At 32.4% G+C, this 24,196-nt stretch overlaps 2 protein-coding genes and 1 non-coding gene across 3 annotated transcripts; all 3 read left to right on the forward strand.

The window, feature by feature from the left end:
- Positions 1–9,269: 9,269 nt before the first annotated feature.
- LOC116129048 (arogenate dehydratase/prephenate dehydratase 6, chloroplastic) lies at positions 9,270–10,956 on the forward strand. Its single transcript, XM_031414793.1, has one exon. The coding sequence runs from the start codon at positions 9,408–9,410 to the stop codon at positions 10,659–10,661; it is 1,254 nt and encodes a 417-aa protein (XP_031270653.1). The 5' UTR covers positions 9,270–9,407; the 3' UTR covers positions 10,662–10,956.
- A 6,793-nt stretch (positions 10,957–17,749) lies between these two features.
- On the forward strand, positions 17,750–21,950 carry LOC116129014 (translation initiation factor IF-2-like). Its single transcript, XM_031414748.1, has 6 exons — positions 17,750–17,777; positions 18,378–18,447; positions 18,976–19,312; positions 19,799–20,836; positions 21,094–21,243; positions 21,357–21,950. The coding sequence occupies exons 1-6, from the start codon at positions 17,750–17,752 to the stop codon at positions 21,786–21,788; spliced, it is 2,055 nt and encodes a 684-aa protein (XP_031270608.1). The 3' UTR covers positions 21,789–21,950.
- A 930-nt stretch (positions 21,951–22,880) lies between these two features.
- Positions 22,881–22,952, forward strand: TRNAK-UUU. Its single transcript has one exon. It is a non-coding gene; the product is annotated as a tRNA-Lys (tRNA).
- Positions 22,953–24,196: the final 1,244 nt, after the last annotated feature.

Genomic DNA, 24,196 nt, shown 5'->3' on the forward strand with positions numbered 1-24,196 from the left:
GTTTTGAATTAATATTTTCTATGAAATTAAACTATAGATTTTTTTATTTTTTATTTTTATCTTTTAATTTTTACTAACGTCATGTTGCTCTCGTTAGATTTTAAAATGACAAAATGCTTAAATTATTGTCACTCATAAGTTTCTGAAATAATAAATCCAATCATAATCATCTCTCCTAAACACCACATTATTTAAGAGAGCATTTCGGAGACCCACTACAATACAATAAACTAGTCTTTCAAAATTTTATTTATTTAACTACTTTTATATTCACATACCTAAAAATACATATTATTAAAATGTATGATAAAAGTTGACTTTGAATAACAATTAATAATAAAAAGGTCCAAATTTTAAGTTTATACCAAAGAATGACTATACTAAAATATTCCATGTCAATCATACTCTTTACTTAATGTTGCCTTCCTTCAAAGTCTTTGATCTTATATGCCCTGTTACTTTCAACCATTTCTAAAACTAAACTTCAGCTTATTTTTAATGGAATAATATTCCCCCTATGTAATCACTTTCTCAAATATTATCATAATAAAAAAGCTATTCAAATCATAATGTCTAATTCACCAAAAATATATATATATATAATTTTTATTTATTATTATTTTTAATCAAGCACTTCAAAATTAATTTGAGAAATTTTTTTTCTTTTTAATGACTATTAGTGTCTGAACCAGCTTACACAAACTTCAACTAATCCCCCGGGATCTTGGAACTATCAGCTGAGTAAAAGCTCCCGTGACAACCCTAATTAAGGTTACGGAAACTCAAACTCGGGAGACCATGTAAACTTAGACGAGCTTTTATCATCAGGTCACCTAACGGTGGTTTATGAGATTAATCATTCTATATTTTATTTCATTACAAAATAAAAAATTTAATTAGTTAAACTCTATATATGAACCTCCTTGAAAATAAAGGTAGATTAATTCTAATTTATTTATTTTTAAGCAATTAAGATTGTGGAAGCTTCATTTGATGCCTTACATCCAGCTCTATATTTTCAAATTAGTTTATATATATATGAACAAAAAAAAACAAAGAAAACTCATCGAATCTGAATCTAAAACATCCAAGTTTATAGGAGAGATTTGCGTTGCGTCTAAACTATATTTATTTTGTTGGATGTTTTAGACACTATTACATAAAATATTTCCACAAAAGAAGAATTATCATGTGAAAGGAAATATTAAAGAGATTTTATAAAGATCCTTTGGGACCTTGGATTAATTTAATTTAAATATTCATAAATAAATCTTACATAAAGGGTTGTGATCATATACCAACTTATAATATTCATTCGAAAATATAAAATAAAAAATTTTTAGATCTCAAGCCATAAAATTTAATTATAAAAAAGGATAAATAATTATGAGATTAACTGCCTAACATGTGACAACCCATGTGGCTTGCTTTTAATTCACCTGTTATAATTAGTGAATAAGAAGTGGAATATCCATTTTATGTTGATTAATTTATATTAAATATTATTTAGATTACTTAATTAGTTGAGAAATCTGATTCAGCAGAGACAATATTACGCTAGGTTTGTGCGATAGCTTAGCTTGAGAATAATGTTTAATATAACTTGCGGGGCATTACCAGAATGAAGTTGATTAAACCTCATAATATTTTATTTAACAAATTTTTTCAGAAGTTCGCTACGTCTCTATCTCTTTTGTTTGTTTCTTCATTATATTATTATTATTATTATTATTATTATTATTATTATTATTATTATCTACTTTCATAATTTGCTTGTTTGATTTAGATTCTATGCCTTAATTATTTTGCTTATTTCGTTAAACTAACAGGAAACTTGTTATACATATACAAACCCTAAAACTTATAATTCAACTCATACGGTACGTCTTTGTATATCTACATAGTTTATGATGCATTATTTTAGAAAAAAATTAAAGGAATATTATCAATTAAGGTACAAAATTTTCGGACTATTGAAATAGGAGGATGGAAGTTACAAAATTCTTCAATTAAGAGATAGTAAGCAGATACTTTGGATTACGTCAAATTTTATATAAGAGTAAAGAGATAATTGAACAAATATATATTATTATTTTTACAAATTAAATGATAAAAATTATCAATTATAAAAAAAAAAAAAAAAACTATCATTCTTTTCCTTTAATTTTTAATTTTATAATTTATTAAAATTTCATTTGGTTTTAATTTTTAAATTCGTTATTTTTTTATTTCCTTTCAAAAAAAATTAGCTTTAGTCTTCTTTTAGTTTTTTTAAACTTTCAAAAAGTATATTTTAAGAACTAAATTCACTTCCCCAAATAAAAAAAAAAAAAAAACATCTAAATCAACTATATAAAGTAATCATATCCCAATTTTATTAAAACACTTAAAATAAAGTTAAAATCAGTTAATTATCTCTGAGTGGCCGAGTGTTATACTCAAGAAATTCTGAGTTTGGGTTTCTCCTCGTATACTTATAGGGATAGTCATTGAAGCTCTTATTTGATCGTTAGTTTAGGGTATGTAGATATTAGTTAAGGTGTGCGTAAACTAGCTCGAATATTTTTGTAATTAAAAAAAAAAGAAAAAAAGAGTTAAAATCAACTATTGAAAGTAACGTAAATAAAATCATTATCAAAATTAAAAGTATGTACTGCCAAAAACCCAATCCGAATCCATTCTGAAATAAAAGAAAGACAAATATGCTAAAAAATTGAAAAGGTCAGCATAGACACTTAGACCAACTATCAGTCTTTATGCATATATAAATACAAGGCCAGTCAATTATGCACGTGTTGCACGATTATTGTTTACTTACAAACAAACATAAATAAATTATACGACTGTTAAAAACGTGTTAGCTTATTATAATTTAGTAAATTAATTTTATAATCTCAAGAAATTATCAACTGTGGTAGTTGGATTGAACCCAATTTCCTTCCTTCTTCCTTCTTCCTTTAAAGTTTTATTTGTTTAATTATTTCTTTATACTTTCTCACCTACTTCTCTCATTACTGCCGTGTCATTTTATCAAAAGATTAAAGGCTAGCATGCACTTGTGTAGGGTAAAGTTGAAGTTATTCAACATTTTTTATTTCTTAAAAAAATATATATATATATATATATATAATATATTTAGAATATATCCTTTTTGGGTATGACTTATGAGTTTTGAGAAATATTGGTCAAGTCAAATATTATCTAGAGGACGAAATTATAATACTATTTTAGGTGATGATGCGTCCAATTAAATGGCGGCCTAAGTTTTGACACAGTTGATTGAAATTTTCTATAATATATATTATATAATAACCCAATTATATTATAGCCAGCCCCAAGAGGACACTTTCCTTTTATATATTAATATAATTAACTAACTTTAATTTGTTTTTTCTTTAGTTTAATTACAGCATATTTAATTGCTGTTTAAATATTTATTATATTAATTAGGGTTGAATGCTTCACATCGACCTTACATAGATGCATTTAATTGAACTAAAGAGGGAATAATTCAACCATTACCAATATTAACAAATTAATTAACTAAGTACTGTACTTAGAAGGTGATAACCTAATAATTAATTACAAGAATATATACTGTATATGGATTAATGGAAGGCTACAGGAAACAAGTTCTTTTATTTTATTTTATTTTTTTGGTATAATTAATTAATGCTTGACCAACAACTGTATAAGATTGATTTTCAAATTTTCAATCATTTCTGATGCAGGCAGGTCTAAGGTGATTTCATTTGGCCAAACAATAAAATTTACTAGTTTTTTTTTTTTTTTTTTCCAACTTCAAACAGTCACGTCATATGATTTATATTATAATTTTATAAAGAGTAATACTAATCTTACAAAGATAAAAATAAAGAGGGTATACAAAAGTAATTCTTACCCTTTATCTTTATGATTTCTCTCTTTCTCTCTTTTTTTGTTTTTGTTTTTTTCTTCTCGCTAATGTCACTTTGTAACCCTCTTTGTATTGTCTTTGTAAGGATATCATTTTTCTTTTATAAATATAGTAGGACCATTTTATAACCGAAATATTATGATCAATTAAATTTATTACTATAAGGAGATTATAATTTAATAAAAGTATAGTTACAATAATTATTGTTTTAATTTCTTATTTTATAATTCATATTTTAGTAATATTAGGATTTCAATTCATTATTTTAGTAGTATTAGGATAGTACGAAAATGGATATCAAAGAATCACTGTAAAATTGAGTGATCAGATTCGACAACTTTACTAATCAAATGGATATTAATGTCTTCCTCAGTAATCCAAATGAGCAACAAGTCGTATATGTTTTAACTGAAAAAGAAATCATTACTAGAACTAGACAAGAAGAGGAATGAGATAATCTTGAGTATGATAGTACATAAATACCAAAAATTTCATGACAAGAAGCTCTAAACATGCTTGAGAGCTAAAAATATTTGGGCTTCAACAAGAAAGTGTCCATGCTGGTGGCTTATTATATACTCGCAAGATAAATGATATGGTAACAACTCTAAGACATAAATCATTATCTCAGACAACTTTAGATAAATATTTTATTTCAATTTAAACATTTTAGATAAAATAGTATATGTTTTTTGTAATATGTATATAATTATTACTATGTTCTCAAGATAGGACCTAGAAAAATTATAACTTATTACAATATGAAATTAATTTTTATTTATAACTGACCTAAGTTGGAACCGAAAGTTTTTATGACTATATGGCAGTTATTCCTATATAGAATGTCATTGTAGAGAGGTCCTACTATATATTAATGAATATAAATTAATGTATAAATTTGAGTAATATTTTTGTTTGGTATTTACGCTATTATATATACCACATCAATTAATTATTTCTGTTGAATGAACATGAACTCATTCAATCGCTATTCTTTTGAAATTGTGAGGTTTCATAGAATAAAAGCAAAGGACAAAAATATATTATCGAATTTATCCGAGAAATAAGATAGTTAATTTTTAATATATAGTCGAGGTTGGTTATATTATAAGAAACATCGTCCTCCACATATTTAGGCTAACATTATCATCATTTTTCACGTTCCCAATTCCCATTCTCTTGTTGGTATCACACATTTTTCCATGGAAACAAACAACAATAAACCTCTCTTCTGTTTTCCCATAACATTTTTCTTGGCTTTTTTCCACCAAACTTATTTGCATGCAAAAATTATTATATTATAACCGCCCACCTCCTGTTTGTTTCCTAGGAAAATATGATTTCAATTATAAGTTTTGTCTAACCAATGTACTTAACACAATTTATCGAACCCACACAAATCAGTACAAACTTAAAACCACATACTGAATCACCAAAATACACATATATAACATAAATATAACTTTTCTATTTCTATATAACCAACCCAATACAAAATAAATATAAAAATACACAGATTTCGAGAATTTCTTGTGAGAATTATATATATATATTTGTTTTGTTTAATCTATTTGATGTGTTTTTAAATAAAATATTGACAAGAAAATGTTTAGATGAACCAAAATTATTTTAAATTTTTTGAAAATGAGCTTTTTTTTTTTTTTAAATTTTATACTTTTTGAATGAATTAAGTAAAGAAGTGCTTTTACGAAATATAAAAATCAAAATACACCCTTAAAGGAGGGTACAAATTTGTGTAAACAAAAAGTAAGTTAAGTCTTATTTAAAGAAAATCACCCATTAATTTAGATTAAGTTGAGTATAAGATTTAATTATAGGCCAACTGTTTTGTGAGCCACAGGTTTATTAATTAACCTTACTTATTATGATAATATCACTCAAAATTTGTGGGTTAATTTCCAAATTAAACGTCTTCGTTTTTTCGTATCTATATTTCCTTTGTATGCTCATAACTGGGATCTATAGTTTGATTAAATTAAACTTATATATTGTATACATAATTTTGACATAAACACAACAAAAATATCACCATCTATGGTCCACCAAAGCAATTAAACAAACAAAACAAATATACGTTAACAATTTAAATGAAAAAATATTAGTTGCAACTAGATATTTGCGAAATTAATATTTATAATGTTGTTATAGAATAATTAATCTGCCGATTATAGTTTTTTTTATTGAAGCAGAGGAAAAAAAAAGCCAAAGATCTGAGAACTGAGAAGTATTCCGAAATTCATCCTAAAAAAGGTAAATGAAATTCAAAATTAAGTGTTATTAGATAAAGATGATTACGCAAATAATTTTCATTATGTTAAGAGATGTAAATGTGACAATGATTATAGTACAAATCACAATGATAAACAAAAATTGGAAAGTGGACCTCACAAAATAAATTATTTGCCATAATAATTGAGAGCTAAGAAATAAATAAAAACAAGGCAGAACATACCCAAGGTTTGCCTAAATGACAAGTTGGTATCTAAAAAATTTTGAAACGACAAATAGGTACCTTCTGTCATGTTCGGTTAGTGATTTTCGTTTGATAATAGTGAAAAGACTAGAATGCCCTTGAAAGTTTAATATTTTAGCTTTTTATAAATTTAAAAATTTCTAAAAAGCCCCCTAGGTTTGCTAATTTGACTAAATACCCCAATATATAAAATTTTTATAAAATAACAAAAACACCCCCGCCACCCGCAGTGCCAGATTCCGGCCACTACCGCCGGAATCTGGCCGAAAAATTGTGTTACAACACAGACCTGTCGGATCTGTGTCGTAACACGTTGATTTGGCATTTTCCGGCCAGATCCGCCACGGATCTGGCTAGAAAAGGCCAGTTCTACGTCTGGCCTTTTTCAGCCTCGACAGCCAAATCTAGCCTAGATCTGGCCGAAAAATGCTAGATCATCGTGTTACGACACAGATCCGACGGGTCTGTGTCATAACACAATTTTTCGGCCAGATCTGGCCATCGCCTTTTCCAGCCAGATCAGCCACATATATTGCCGAAAAATGCCAGATCTACTCGTTACGACACAGATCCAACGGGTCTGTGTCGTAACGCAATTTTTCGGTCAGATTCCGACGGTGGTAGCCGGAATCTGGCACTGCAGGTGGTGGGGGTGTTTTTGTTATTTTATAAAATTTTTATATATTGGGGTATTTAGAAATTAGCAAACCTAGGGGGTTTTTTAGAAATTTTTAAATTTATAAAAAACTAAAATATTAAACTTTCAAGGGCATTTTAGTCTTTTTACTATTATCAAACGAAAATCACTAACAGAATATGACGGAAGGTACCTATTTATTGTTTCAAAACTTTTTGAATATCAACTTATCGTTTTGACAAATCTTAGGTATGGGTAAGTTGCTTGGCCATAAAAACAATTATAATAAAGGGAATGGGCCAAATCGTGCTTTTGATTTGATTGGAATGGAACGTGCCAAGTGGCTCATTCTTATGGGTGCCAACCATTGAGAAAATGGTCGCGTTGTGTTTGGGGCCTCATCATCTCTTTTTTGAAGAAAAACAAAATAAATATAACTTATTTTATGTTAATTGAAGTTGATTTACCTTAGGGATATAAAATTGAAGAATCTGAGTGCAATACGCCAAAATAGCGCAGGTTGTATAAAGTATTAGGAACTTTTAAACGTGAGCAAAGTATGATTGGAGATAAAATCTACGAATTTTTATACAAAATTGGAATCATCACATGCATCTATGATAGTTAACCGAGTTAAAGATTTTTTTCCTACCCAAATAATGATTTAATGTCACTTTTTCACCTAAAAATTTTTAAAATACTATTTTATTATCTAAATTTATATTCAGATAGTAGATAAAGAGTAAACTCGGTTCAGGTTGTTGAAGCTTTTAAAGAGAAAAGATTGATTAGTCTTTTGGTGATGAAAAATTAGATTTTGGTGGTTGTGATTGATTGGAATTTGACTTGGGAAGGATGACTACAAAAATCATAATCGCTCGATTGTCGATAATTAGCGGGATTGACGGGAGTAGGGTTTGAGGGTTCTTTGTAAGTGATGATCGAGAAAGAAAATAATAGTGATATAAGGTCGCAAAGATATAAGAATCGGAAACGAAATATAAATTTAGATAGTAAAGTGATATTTTAAAAGTTCGTTAGTGACAAAGTGTCATTAAACTATTATTTGAATGGGAAAAAATTGTTTACTCTAATTAACAACTTCAATTTCAATGAAATCAATACTATTGTATCAACTTAATTAGTCACTTCTCAATATAAAAAAGTTAAATTACTATGTTAACCGTGTTTATATATCTCGTAATCTTCTTTATTGACTTAAACATAAAAAGTTTAGACTGGTATTAAAAGAGTAATGCTACGCCAACAACATATTCTCACAAACCTCTCTTACAACACTGACGTAACAGTTGATTTGACACTGTCGCGGTAAGTTCACCACACCCAAGACACAAAATGATTTTGATTAGGCCAAAGAAACGACTATTTGTTCATAGGGAGTCGTTCCTTATGAAGGAATGACCGGGATGACCATTCCTTATGAAGGAAAAAAAACAACGTTGTTCCTTAAGGAACAGTTGTTCCTTCATAAGGGATGATCGTTCATTCTAAAAGAACAACTGTTTATTTCTCGTAGTGCTTTGAATGTGGTGGCAACTGACATGATAGTGCTAATCTGTTAACACATTAAAGTTGTAAGAGAAAATTGTGAAAATGTATTATTGGCTAGCATTACTCTTATTAAAATTACCAACCTTAAATTTGTTTTGTTTTAGCCTTTGACATCAACACGCGTGGGTGGTTGTTACAAGTGTGAAACAAAAATGATGCCACCAAATTAAAGACAATTTGTAAGAAGATACCCACAAGAAAAACCCTTAACTACTAATACCAAAGAAAAATCTTAAACATCATACTTTTCACTAAGTTTATTCAAAAATAAGGGAGCCAATAACATCACTCTTTTTATAAATTAGACTTAATCTATTTTTGTTTATTAAAATCATTTTTGATAAATTAATTCTAGAAAATTCTTTTATATTTTCTAAATAAATAATTAACAAAAATTTCTTAAATACTATCCATTTTCATAAACTCAAATAAACTCTTAAGTAATTAAGTTGAATGAATCTTAAGGTTAAAAAGCTTTAAACGACGTCATATATGTATATAATAATTAATAATAAAAAGGAAAGAGCGTAGAGATGGAGAGGTAGGGGGTAGGTGTGAGATTGACCGAACCACCACCTTCGCACACATACCATCCTCCCAAAGACTTGTCTACTCCTCTCTCTTAATATATAAACCCCTTTCATCTCCTCCTTTTCTCTCAGCTTGACGTTCCCTTCTACAAGAGAACACCAAGCTAACTCAACTGCTCCCTCTCTCTCTCTCTTCCCCTCACTTTTTCCTTTTCTTTTTTTCTCATTTTTAATATAATTACTACTATTCAATCCATTATGCAGACTCTCACTCCTCCTTCCCACCATCTCAACAACCCACTTTCCCTTCCCCGGACCCGTCAATTCTCCCGGGTCAGTTGTATTTACAGATCCGATTCCGTTAACTTCCCTAACGCCGTCGGTTTAAGCCGTGCTGACTGGCAAAGCTCCTGTGCTATTCTCTCCAGTAAAGTTGTTTCTCAAGAGGGACCCATCGGCAAATCTGCCGATCATGTCGCTGCTGTCAACGGCCACAAGACTTCCGTTGACCTCAACTTGGTCCCTATCAATCATAACAACAGCCAACCTCCTCAACAACTGCCGCCTCAAAAGCCTCTCACTATCACCGACCTCTCTCCGGCGCCGATGCACGGTTCTCAGCTTAGAGTCGCCTACCAAGGCGTCCCAGGCGCATACTCCGAAGCCGCCGCTGGTAAAGCTTATCCTAACTGTGAAGCCATTCCTTGTGACCAGTTCGAAGTCGCGTTTCAAGCCGTCGAGCTTTGGATCGCCGACCGAGCCGTTTTACCTGTCGAAAACTCCTTAGGCGGATCTATCCACCGTAACTACGACCTCCTTCTCCGCCACCGGTTGCATATTGTCGGCGAAGTCCAGCTTCCGGTTCATCATTGTCTCTTGGCTTTACCTGGTGTGAGAAAGGAGTATCTCACGCGAGTCATCTCTCATCCTCAAGCACTCGCTCAGTGTGAGCACACTCTCACCAAACTCGGACTCAATGTCGCACGCGAGGCCGTGGACGATACTGCCGGCGCGGCCGAATACATAGCGGCCAACAATCTCCGCGACACCGCTGCAATTGCCTCCGCACGCGCCGCGGATCTGTACGGATTACAAGTTCTTGCCGACGGCATTCAAGATGATTCGAGTAACGTAACGAGGTTCGTGATGTTGGCACGTGAGCCAATCATTCCACGTACTGATCGGCCATTCAAGACAAGCATCGTGTTCGCGCATGATAAGGGAACAAGCGTATTATTCAAGGTGTTGTCGGCGTTCGCTTTCAGGAACATAAGTTTGACGAAGATTGAATCAAGGCCGCACAGGAACCATCCGATCAGGTTGGTGGATGACGCGAATGTAGGAACGGCGAAGCATTTCGAGTACATGTTTTATGTCGATTTTGAGGCGTCGATGGCTGAGGTTAGAGCACAGAACGCGTTGGCTGAGGTTCAGGAGTTCACGTCGTTCTTGAGGGTGTTGGGGAGTTATCCAATGGACATGACCCCATGGTGCCCATCTAGGGGCGATTAATAATTAAGGCCGCCCTCAGAAACGAAATGTTTAAAGATGTTATTATTTGCACAAAGAAAGGAAAATTAAATTTCAATTTTTCCTTCTTTTTTTATTTATTTAATTTTTTTTTTTAATTTTGATTGATAATGGGAATTTCTTGCTGGGTAAATATAATTTTTATGTGTAGTTAATGGGAATCCAGTTGTTACGTGTAAGAATGTTATACACATTTCACACTCAACTGTTGTATGTTATATGCTTCAGAAACCTTCAAGAAAGGAAGAAGAAAGATGAGATTATTAGCTTATTGTAACTGTTTTTTTTTTTTTTTAAATCTTATTTTTGGTTAAAATATTCAATAGTTTCTTTTATTGTGATGTTACGTTTAAACAAATTTTTTGGTGCTGTTATCTTCAGAATTAAATATCCCCATAAACTTTATTTATTTGGCTACTTGATAGAAAATAGAAAGTTGAAATCTAAATTACAAACACCATTTCTTCACCAACCAACTAGATTCTATGCCTAGCCCAATGAGTGTGTTTTTTTTGTCTCCAATTGTAGAATGTAATTAGGTTAATGTCACCCACAGATAATTTTTAGAAGAAAATCACGTTTTGGGGCCATTAATTGATTGTATACACTTCTCTACTATCTAGTTATTTCCATTTTATTGACTGTTTCGCTCCCAAATTTCCTAGCTTCATTGGTCTTCTATCTTTTATTGCATCAAATTGAAATTATGCCATTCATTGAAGATACCAAAAATTTTTGCTGCTCTCATAAAATATTGGGTGCCAAATTTAGGTGAGAATTCTCCAATCTATACGTTGAAAGCAGAGAGCAAAGAATTACTCAAAACTTACGACATTACACCTAATACTCTGTTTTCAACTACATTCTTCTTCTATTTGCCGATTGCCAGAGTTGATTCAGAAGCCTTTTGCACAAGGACTGAGCTTAGAGGTGAGATCATCAACCTTTATATTCAATTTCAATTTTGTCAAATGTTTGAAAGCTAAATTTTATTGACCTTGATTGCATCCTTTTAAGTTTATTTGTACAAGTAGGGCTCCCTCAACCTATAAAAAACCTTTAATTATTCCTTCTTGTTGGGACACTGCTAGTTAAATCATGATCCTGCAACACTCTAGAAAACGCCAGGGGAACCAAATTCATTTCCATGACCTTTCATTATTGATTACCATTGCTTGTGCTTCTTATATACAAAACGTGGCACTTTCATTAGCTAGCAAATTCAGTAATTAGGAGATTTAAGTATCATTTACACTTTGATAATTAAACATTTAGACATTGGTAAAATACCAGTTTGGGAAAATAATATCATTAAATAACCCCAAAGGGTTAGTTTGGCGGTCAAGAAGGTTTGCTCTCTTCCTTAAATTCTTGGGTTCAAACATTAGGGTCACCTACCACAATAACATTGTGGGGGTGTTTGTCTAAGCTTATAAGCTGGTCAAACTAGTTTATAAGCTCCAAAATTAAGCTGACATGTTTGTTTATAACTTTTTTGAGCTTATAAGCCAAAAAAAATAAGTTGGGGGGGAGGTACTTTTTTTTTTTTCTGCTTATAAGTTAGTTTGACCAAGCATATTACCACATTATCCTTGTTTAATTTTAAAATTCCATAGTATACCCTTATTTAATATAGTACCTTTTATAGTCATTTTATAATAAAATGTACTTATAAGCCACATTTTACCAAACACGTCAACTACTTATCAGTCACTTATAAGTACTTTAACCAAACATGTAATTGCTTAAAATTTCAAATGCTTATAAGCTAATTTTAACTTATAAGCACTTGTTGCTTATAAGCTAATTTTCATAAGCTCAGACAAACACCCTCTGTGTCTTACCTAGTCTTTTGGGTTTGTAGGGTATTCATTGAACATCGATGATTAGCTAAGGTGATTCAGACACCCCATTATCAAAAAAAAAAAAAAGTAATATCATTAAATGAGATAAAATTAATTTAAACTCCACTTTAGTAGTTATGTTAATTAAGATGACTTAGTGTTCTTTAATTGAGTTAGAGCTAAAAAGAGTGCAAATTGATGCACAAATTGATAATATATTAGAGGAGAAATAGGGCGGTGCCCAATTACTGAATATTTAAAACATTCTCACCAACCAAGTGAATGAGACAAGTTAAAAATTTAATCTCAACAAGTCAAAAGCTTAATTTGGAAGATTTTGTATTTCCTGCTGAAATCCATCATCAAACAACCAAATAAAAGTGAAGTCATTTCCATTTAGTGGAAATTGAAAAGTGAACACAACATGAGAACTCCAAGGGATTGGTCTAGTAGGCAATAAGATTTGCTTATTTAATTGACTTTTTATGTTTAAACCACCTACCACATTTATGGTTTACTTAGAATATTAAATTTGTATGATGTTCAATAAGTCTCGGAGATTAACTGAGGTGTACATAAGTTGGTTTGAACACCTCGAATATAAAAAAAACAAAACATCAGTAAAAATAATAAAAAATATCTTAAGTTTCTAAGAAAAATAAAAAATTGACACAGATGTATTTATGAAAAAAAGTCTAATAGGATGTGAAATGTTGATGGTGAGATATGAAAGGGCCTTAATGTAGTGGGATGTTTTAATACTAATAATATATAATAGAATTGAAACGACGTGGGTCCGATAGATTAAAAAAAAAAAAAAAAACAATAATAGAAATAGAAATAGAATTAAAATGAAAATGAAAATGATGATTAGAATAATAAGAAAAGAAGGGGATGGTGAAGGAAGGGTTTGGTAAGGAAAGGAGAAAAGAGAAAAAGATAAAAGAGAAGAACTTCTGAAGAATAGTGTGTGTGTGTGTGTGTGTGTGTGTGTGTGGTAGGTAGAGAATTAAGAAAAATGTTTAGTGGTTGAAAGCTACCACAATTCAAATGAAATCAAATGACGATCCTCTCACTTTTTTATGACGTATATCGTTGGCATTTGTCCTTCACTTTTCTTTTGCCCTCCTCCTTGACACATTTTTATTAAGGTATTAGAATCAGTTTGCGTATAACTTAATTAATCTTTGGGGCTATAAAGTTAACGGTCAGATAAATTTTCAGTGACCATCTCTATTAATAACTGAGATAAATCGAATTCCGAACCTCTTGGGCAATAACTCAAGAGTTTCTATTCAATCATTTGGTCACCCAAGGATGGTTGATACTTTTCAATCTTACGTTAGTATATTATGAGTTTTCCTAAGTTTTTATGGTATTACATTATAGAAAAACGTAGTTTAGGATCTATTATTTAGGATTTATTTTTAATGAAGAAGAGTTAACCAAAAAAAAAAAAAAAGTAGTTGTTGGCTCTCTCCACTAAGTTACATTCATGAAACTACATCATGTATGACAGTCTAATAAATAACATTTTATTTAGATAAATGAAAAACTAATATAATAATTATCAAGTTTGTATATATGAATATTATACTTCTTCTTAGGTTTGACATTTTGACACTAGTAATTGGTAATGTTGGCGTACTGGTTGTCGTCATAGAAATTGCTATATTCAATACTATATTTCTTTAATTACTTATAATTTTGACACTAACAACTAAAACAGTATTTATGAGATTTATATAAGGATTTGACTAGTATATATCATGTCAAGAGCTCATACAACTCCTTTTATCAATGAGTTTTTGAGTGCACTAATAATAGTATATATCATCTCAATATTAAACTTAATAATTTTAGGGAGAACGACTTATACTACCCAGATTATCGTAACGATAAGTTGGTACCCAAAAGGTTTTGAAATGACAAATAGGTACTTTCCGTCAGTTCTGTTAGTGATTTCTGTTTATTACTGTTTATTAATAGTGAAAAGACTAAATACCCTAAAGTTTGAATTTTAGTTTTTTATAAATTTAAAAATTTCAAAAAACCCCAAGTTTACAAAATTCACAAATACCCCAATATATAAAAGTTTTATAAAATAACAAAAACACCCCCACCGGCAAGTGCGAGATTCCGGCCACCACCGCCGGAAACTGGCCGGAAAGTTGCGTTACGACACAGACCCGTGGATTGTGTCGTAACGCGTCGATCTGGCCTTTCGGCCAGATCGTGGCTGATTGGCCGGAAAAGGCCAGCTACGGCTAGACTGGCCGTCGACGCCGCAAAACTCCATCTGCGAAGTCGACGGCCAGATCTGGAAGTAGATTGGCCTTTTCCGGCCAGATCAGCCACGGTCTGGCCGGAAAAGGCCAGATCTGGCTGGCTGCTTGACGGCCAGATCTGGCTGAAAAGGCCACATCGGCACTTTAACGACACAGATCCGATGGGGATCTGTGTCGTAATGCAGTTTTCCGGCCAGATTCCGGCGATGGTGGCCGGAATCTGGCATTGGGGTGGTGGGGGTGTTTTTGTCATTTAACAAACTTTTTATATATGGGGGTGTTTAATTAAATTAGCAAACCTAGGGGGTTTTTTAGAAATTTTTAAATTTATAAAAAACAAAAATTGAAACTTTGAAGGGCATTTTAGTCTTTTCACTATTAATAAACAAAACTCACTAACAGAATATGACAGAAGGTACCTATTTGTCGTTTCAAAACCTTTTGGGTATCAACTTGTCATTACAGTAAACTTTGGGTATGTACATGTCGTTCGCCCTAATTTTTATTTTATTATCTACCGCCTAGCTAGGTTCCATATATGGATTTGATATCAATAATTCAAGATAGGATATGATATAGAATAGTAATATAAAATTGTTTTCATATTTTATAAAATTATTTACAAAGTTTATAATGTTTCATAGAATTTAGGATATAATAACTTAAAAATGGGGATGAGCACACGGTTTCTGGGTTACCAGAGTTTGAATTATTAGAGAACAATAGAAATTATTAAACATTGACTAATCAACCTAGTGTTGTTGGTTGCCATGTATTTTCTACCAACCTTTCTCGCCGCTCTCCCTACTTTTATTTCCCCATCACAATTCTGAATTCACAACTATTTTTTATTAATCTTTAATTAATAATTACATTGAAATGACAATTAAATTTTATACTAAGTCGGTTATTAAATTCTTAGACTTTGTCCACTCTTTGTGTATATAAATATTTAAAAGGAAATATTTGTTTCTCAAATTTATTGTCATAATCACAATAAATATTTTTTTCTTTTATTTTAACATTTTTTATTGTTAAATTGCAATGGATGTATATTTAAGAATATTAACAATAATGTTATTATATCACTTTTAAACAACGTCAAAGAAAATTATAATTATATGGAACAATATTATTATCAATAAATATTAAAGTGGTAATATTTATTATACATATTATGAAAATTTAAAATAAAACTATTTTTTTTTTTTAAATTTATTATACATAATGAGATATTAATAAAACATTGTTGTTACAGTCAATGCAGGTAGGATTAGGAAAAGGCAAAATGTAATAATGTAGGGCAAAAGTGGTATAAGTTTAAGGTCACATAATAAAAGCCAAAATGGAAACATTAGTGATGAGGAGAAAGACCAAATTCTCCCACTTCCACTTGGGCAATACTTTTTCAAAGTCTTTCTTGATGTCTTGACCACCAACTACAACACTTCCTATCTCTTGATCAAGTCAATCTAAATAATATATTTTTATTTTTAAATAGAAATATTAATCATATATTTCTATACAGTATTGGACAAATCATATATGGAGTCCTCCATGGGTAGAGAGTATTTTTCATTTGGTGTCTGGTATTGGATGCCAATTTTTATATAAATAATAATGTAAATTAGTTTTGAAAAATAATATGTTATTGGGTAGAATTGAAAGGTTGATAATATAAGTAACTGTGGTTGGTTTCCTGCTAATTAACAGATTTAATTATGATTAGCTAATTAATATATATCTTACCTAAAGTTGATTGTCAAATAATGTTTTAAGGGGTTAGTTGAAGATTTCAAATACCATTACATTCTTAATTAAAACTACTTAGCCTAGTTGCAAACTGATGGACTAACCACCCTGATGTACTATCAATTTTCTAATTTCTACTTACATCTTCAAGCTTTAATTTTTACAAGTATAGAAGGCAAATAAAAATCCAACTTACCCAGCCCAGATCCATTTTCTTTGATTGGGTTGGCCCAATAAAATCATGTCCAACTTCAAGATTGGGTTTCTAAATTAGTTTAATTTGCATGAATAGCATTCATTAAAGATTATTTTTATTAACATTTAATCAATTTTTTTTTTTTATTATTTAGTAAAACCTATAATCAATAACCATCCTAATCCATTTTCTTTGATTTTAGCAAATAGAAATATAATGAATTGGGATACAAACTTTTCAGATTTTTGTAACGAGTAAACAAAAGTTACAAATGGTTTAATTAAAGTATAATGAAAAGTTAATTAGAGTTAGATTTAACTTTTTATGAAGGTAAATACATAATTAAATAGTTTACAAAATTAAAAAATTAAAAAATTATCAAAATAAGTATTAAAACTTTCTTTATTTCTTAATTTTTACATTTGCTAATTTCTTTTTATTTCTTTTATAAAAAAAAAAGGTTTTGGTCTTTTTTAAAAAAATTAAACTTGATTTTAAAATTCACTCCAAAGAAAAAATTAATCGAATCCATACAAAATTCTTTAAAGTTTGTACCCTAATCCAAAAGTGAAGGAAAGAATTAAACCGGGTCAAATTTTCGGGTCGGTTAATAGAGAGGCAAGGTAGCCCGACCCATCCATTAATCAAGACGACTCGCACGTTGGGCAAAAATCCTAAACCTCTTCTTCCTCTTCCACTCCCAAACTCAAAAAATTCACCGAAACAGGACCCAAAAACTGCTCAATCAAAATCATCACTCTAATTAATGGAAGCCGAAATCCCTCACTAGGTTTTCACATATGGCTTGGAGAGAGCTTCTAAAAAGGTAATTTTTTTTTTTTTTTTTTAATTTCTGGTTTATTAATATGCTTCCTCATTATAAAGTTGATTCTTTTGGTCTGCGGTTAATGTGATTCAGATTTTATAAGTATTGTACATAACTGAGAATCAAATCTCTGTATATCTGGAACTTGTTTCTGTAGAGTATTCATGGTACTCGTACCAGAGCTTTGGCGGGGTCAGTTTCTACTTCTGCTAAATTATATCAGGTAAAATCTGTTCCTTACTGTTTTTTCAGATAGACAAATATGTATCCAATTTATGTTTTTGTTCAATCAAATTTGGTTGAGTGTGGTTGTGCAATTTGATATCACTGGAGAACCCTATATGTATAGATATTGTAACAATGATAAAACAATTAGTGACATAATAATTTAAAGCTTTGTGTGCGGTTAAACCTAGAATCTGGCATTCTAAATAAATATGAAGATACAGTTCACATCTAACATTTAGTGAGAGCAGAACAAAAAAAAAAAAAAAAAAAACCATTGTTACAGAATAGACGGTAAGAGAGAGAAAGAGTTGCATTTTGAGAAAAGAAGAAAGATTTAGTGGGCATTTCATTCTGGATTTAAACTATAATTTTGTTAAAATATGCTTTATCCTCATTTAGCTTGCTTTAAGTGTGAAATTTATTTCACAATAGTAGCTTGTTTCAATTATATACAGTAATTTTCTAGTATTGTAAAAACTTAAATATTGATGCATATGCTCACATATGATAGGAAATTTGGTTTCTACGATTTTGTGCATTAATAACTCAAATTTTATTTAGCAGATTTCTCTTTCAGCTCATTGTTACGAAGGTCTTCTTACAGTCAAGTATTGGCAAAAGAGCACCCAATACGGTATGTTTGTCCAGGGAATGCTATGCCCATCTACAACTTCTTTGTCATTTCCCTAGAGATTTATTGCAAAGTAACATTAATTGTAATTCCTATTGGATTTATGTTTTATGATGAAGGTATGCTTAGTTGAGCTGAATCCATTTGTTCATAGGATAAAATATTAAAATTAGTGGACTTTTGCAATCTCTTTTTTCCTTAATAATAAAAGACAGCAAATGGGGGAAAACTCGCCTAATTTCAGTTGAAAAGCCTTGTGCAGGGGCTCCTGACAATCTATTATTCTTTTGCTTACAGGATTAATATAGTACATCTTAAACCGCTGCTTGACTTTCTTAATTATTATTCTTTCGGTCAATAACTTGTTAATTTAAAATTTTGACTATTATCATCATTTGATGGTAAGAATTTTCGTGCATGGAATTTGAGAACAGTTTAGTAAGATTTATTGCCTTAGAACTCGTTTGTTATTTAATAGTCTTTTTTTCCCTATATGTTTAGATTAAATAATTACTTCATGATCTTATTTAGGTGCTTTCATGCAAGCCCAGAACTCTTGGCTAGAAGAAGAAATGAAGAGTCAGGTAATCTAAAGACAACCAAGAGAGAGAAAAAAGGAAAGTTCAAGAAAAGGACAAATGTGAAACCACCTGTTGAAGCTGCATATGTGCCTCCTAAACCGAAAAAGCCTGCAAAATTTTTGCAAGATAAACCAATCAATATATTTGAAGGCATGACAATTATTGAGCTTGCGAAGCAGGCTGGTCAGTCAATAGCCACTCTGCAGGATATTCTTATAAATGTCGGGGAAAAGGTTCAGTCAGAGTTTGACCCCCTAAGCATTGATGTCGCAGAGCTGGTTGCTATGGTATTCTCTCTCTTCTTGGATGCAAATAATTGTGTAATTCTTTTCGTACTACATTAATACTAGAATGACGATTATTAGGAATTTTCATTTGAAGATTGAAAGTAGGATATTGTAACTTAATTTGTTGACACTATTTTTGAGCCATTAATTTATATCAATCAATAGCGTTGAGAGTTGGTGAGTCTGCATTAAAATTAACTACTTTTAATTTTCCTCTCAACACCATGGGATTGAAATTAGTTAGTGGTTAAGAAATAGTTTCGATAAATCAGGTTACCGTGTTTTGACCCATACTTAAGACTTAGTTCCCACCAAAATTTATGTATGGGTTTCATCAAAGATTGCCGGCAGAATCCATCCAATATATATGCTTTTATGTCATGATGTGTTTATAATTACTTAATGTGTTTTATAGTTTGAACCTAGTAGATTTTGAAGGATAAAATTTGGTTGAATTGAGAAACCTTAGTGTGAACGATTTTGCAGGAAGTTGGCTTCAGTGTAAGAAGGGTACACGCCAACGAAGGTTCAGATATTCAACCACGGCCTCCAGTTGTAACAGTCATGGGTCATGTTGACCATGGTAAAACTTCCCTTTTGGATGCTCTACGTCAAACATCAGTGGCAGCCAAGGAAGCTGGAGGCATAACTCAGCATCTGGGTGCTTTTGTTGTTGGCATGCCTTCTGGAGCATCTATCACATTCCTTGACACCCCTGGTCATGCTGCATTTAGTGCAATGCGAGCAAGAGGTGCAGCAGTCACAGATATAGTTGTGTTAGTTGTAGCTGCTGATGATGGAGTGATGCCACAAACTCTTGAGGCCATGGCCCATGCGAAAGCAGCTAATGTACCAATTGTGGTTGCAATCAACAAATGTGATAAACCAGCTGCTGACCCAGAGAGGGTGAAGACTCAGCTGGGTGCAGCGGGCTTGGAGCTGGAGGACTTAGGTGGGAAGGTTCAGGTGGTTGAAATTTCAGCCTTAAAGAAAACTGGATTGGATGATTTGGAGGTGACTTTGCTTCTTCAGGCTGAAATGATGAATCTAAAAGCACGAATTGATGGGCCTGCCCAAGCTTATGTAGTAGAGGCAAGACTTGACAAAGGACGAGGTCCATTGGCTACTGCAATAGTAAAGGCAGGGACTTTGTGTTGTGGGCAGCTTGTGGTTGTGGGTTGTCAGTGGGGCAGAATAAGGGCTCTTAGGGATACGGTAGGGAAGTTGACAGAACAGGCAAGACCAGCAATGCCAGTTGAGATTGAAGGCCTAAGGGGGCTTCCAATGGCCGGTGATGATATAATTGTTGTGGATTCTGAGGAGAGAGCTAGAATGCTTAGTTTGGGGAGGAAAGGGAAATTTGAGAAAGATAGGCTTAGAAAGATTGATGAGAAGAGGACTGAAATTTTGGAACCTTCGGAAGAGGCACCTAAGAGGGCTGAATTACCAGTAATTGTGAAAGCAGATGTACAGGGAACTGTTCAAGCTGTCACTGATGCTTTGAAGACTTTAAATAGTCCCCAGGTATGATAAAATATTGTTTCATACAAATGACTTGATGTTTTTACGTTTTTCACTTGTTTGCAAAATACTAGTTGTAATTCTGTTGTTTTTATTGATGATCACTGTTGGGTTAATCAATTGGCATTACTCTTAAACCTGGGCCTTTAGGAAGACACCGAACTTCAAAATACCCTTTGGCATTTTACACGTGCAAGAACTAATGCTGCTTCTTCTTACTGATCTTGTTGCTCTTTCTCATTCCTTAATTTCACTATCAGGTTTTCGTGAATGTAGTCCATGTTGGTGTTGGGCCTATTTCTCAGTCTGATGTTGACTTAGGACAAGCCTGTGGTGCATGCATAATTGGGTTCAACATAAAGAGTCCACCTACTTCTCTCAGTCACGAAGCAACTCGAGCTGGTATAAAGGTACTTGATTTCTGTTGCTAAGTCCGAACTCTTCTTAATTCTGAGATGAGGAACTTAAGCTGGAAAACTTGAGGAATTTATTTTCTAGTGTATTTGTATCTGATTGGATGTAGATAATGGTGCACCGAGTGATTTATCACCTTTTGGAGGATATTGGCAATTTGATAGTAGACAAGGCCCCTGGGACTTTTGAAACCCAGATTGCTGGGGAGGCTGAGGTAGTGTCTACCTTTGTGCTTAAAGGAAGGAGATCAAAGGTTGCCGATGTGAAAATTGCTGGCTGTCGAGTTTTTGATGGTTGTGTCAGCAGATCTTCAACAATGAGGCTTCTGAGAAGTGGGGAAGTTTTATTTGAAGGATGTTGCACATCCCTCCAGAGGGAGAAGCAGAATGTGGAGACAGTGGACAAGGGCAACGAGTGTGGACTTGTGATCCAGGGTTGGAATGATTTCCAGATTGGAGACATCATCCAGTGCATGAAACAAGTTCTTATAAAACCCAAGTTCATTTCATCAGAGAGTGGGGCTGTTCGAATCGAGTGCTAAAAATAATTTTGCTAGCGATATCTTGTAGGATTTATTTAAATACTCTTTGTTGTTTAATTATTTCCTCTGCATTTTTTTTTTTATGTACATGGAAAATTCATGTCACTTATTGGTCAACAAGGTGCACCCCTCAGGTCTGATCGCACATTTTAGTCTTTTGAACGGATGGTTCTGCTTGTCTTACCCTATATTCTCAACGGCAGCCAGATTCATTTTCCGTGTCAATTTTGGGAGATCATGCTAAGTATTTAACTTAGCAATCGATTTCAGTTTTGTTGTACAATTGGTGAACTTAAATGTTGTACGGAAAATATAAAAATCAAGTAAATGCAGAGGTATCTACAGCTGTGGAATATGAGCATTATAATGTACTAATTTGAACTGCCACCTTTGATATCTACAGCAGCTGTGGCCATTACTACAGCTGGAATATTTTATTACTACAGCACTTGAAATTTAGATGGAGTAGAATAAAATGCAAAATTTAGATCGATTAAAAAAATTGATGCATATTTGTAGCACATATATTAAGGTGTTTTTGATAATCTTGATTTAGGTTTCATGAATTTTGCAGGAGAGTCTTGTTTTGTTGAAGCTGATATGGACTCCAACATCTGGTGCACTCAATATTGAATATTGATTGATGGGTTGTGGGTTGTGGCAGTGAGGGTGGATTATTAAAGCAATAATATTAACCTAATAAACCCCTCTCACTAATCCCATGTGGGAGTTTGTGATTGGTTTGATCAGGCGGGACCTATTATTGGACAGACAGGATCTATATGAATTGACATGTAGCATTTGTGAGAGAAAATTAATTAAAAGTGTTGTGAGTGTAGTATCACTCTTATTAAAGAGAATGCCACAAAATTTCTTTATTTTAATTAATTTTGAAATGAAAATGGAGTAATTGTAAATTGTAAGTGGGACATTTAATAGAAAAAACTGGGTACCGCATATTGTGAATTTGTTTATAGAACAAAAGGAGTTTCACACCATCAATGATATCAGAGTATGTAGTAGATGGACAAGCATGGAAAGACTGGAAGCTATATGAGTTTTCACTTTGGTGATATCACATGATTTTATCCAGCCGTCTTAGCTCAGTGGTAGAGCGCGTGGCTTTTAACCACGTGGTCGTGGGTTCGATCCCCACAGACGGCGTTCTCATTTAATTTTATAAAGATTATTAAGATAATTATTTTTGTTACAATTCCATCCCTTATTAATAAATTTTTAGGATAATAATGCCCTTATGTTTAAATTTATTTACATGAATGTTGCTTTTACTATTTCAACTTAATAAATTAACCTTTTGGACAAAATTATCTTTAAATTCAAAACAAATTACAGCCCACCCAAGCCACCACCCCCACCCACCTGCGGCCGTTTGCCGTCGGCAGTCACCGCCGCGGCTAGCAGTCGCCGCCACTAAAAAGGCACATGGAAGGCAGGAAATGGCCGTCGTGTGCTGATATGGTCATTTTCGGCCAGAGATCTGGCCGAAAATGGCCAGATCGTGACAAATCTATCTATTGACAACCAGATTGATCGCCGTTAACAGCCACGTCTATAACCGTTAACGGCCATCGATCTGGCCGTTGATGACCAGATTGACGAATCGACCGTTAACGACCAGATCGATGACTGTTAACTACCCGATCTATCACGATCTGGCCATTGCCGGCCAAATCTCTGGCTGAAAATGGTCATACGGAGCACGAAGGTCATTTCCTGCTTTTGTGCGCCGTTAGCAGTGGCTGGGTTGGTGGGGGTGCTCTGTTAATTTTCTAAACTTTTATTATGGGGTTGTTTTTGCTAAGTTTTTAAATGCAAAGGGGTTATAATAATCAATATTAAAAAAATAATATTTAATTAAAGGACAATTCAGTAATTTAAATAACATACCCACCAATTTATTCCTCCCAACCAAGCATATTAAAAAAACATACCTACTAATTTATTCCAATTAACCAAACACATTTTCCTAAAAATTCTCAGTAATCTTTAAGGTAATCTAACTTTCCAATAATCCAACATTCTCTGAACCAAGCGCACTCTAAAGGGTTAACCGGTCAAGATTGCTGTGCTTTCTCGAGTTATGGGTTCAAGCCTTAAGGCTAATTTAATGTTTAACCCCAAGGTTGGCTTGTCGGTCAAGGAAGTTTGCTGTCTTTCCTTGAGTTCCTAGTTCAAACCCTGGGGCTAATTTAATATTTAACCTTAAGAGGTTGGTCTAACGTTCAAAGAGGTTTACTCCATTTTCCTTGAGTTATTGAATTCAAATCTTGTAACCATTTATTGTGGATTGTCTGGTCCTTCTTTGAGCTTGTAGGGTGTTCAAAAGACCCCGAAAATTAGTGTAGGGTGTTTAATGGACCTTAGAGATTAGTTGAAATACGTGTAGA

The sequence above is a fragment of the Pistacia vera genome, unplaced genomic scaffold, assembly GCF_008641045.1.
Source record: "Pistacia vera cultivar Batoury unplaced genomic scaffold, PisVer_v2 Contig206, whole genome shotgun sequence".
NCBI classification, from domain to species: Eukaryota; Viridiplantae; Streptophyta; class Magnoliopsida; order Sapindales; family Anacardiaceae; genus Pistacia; species Pistacia vera.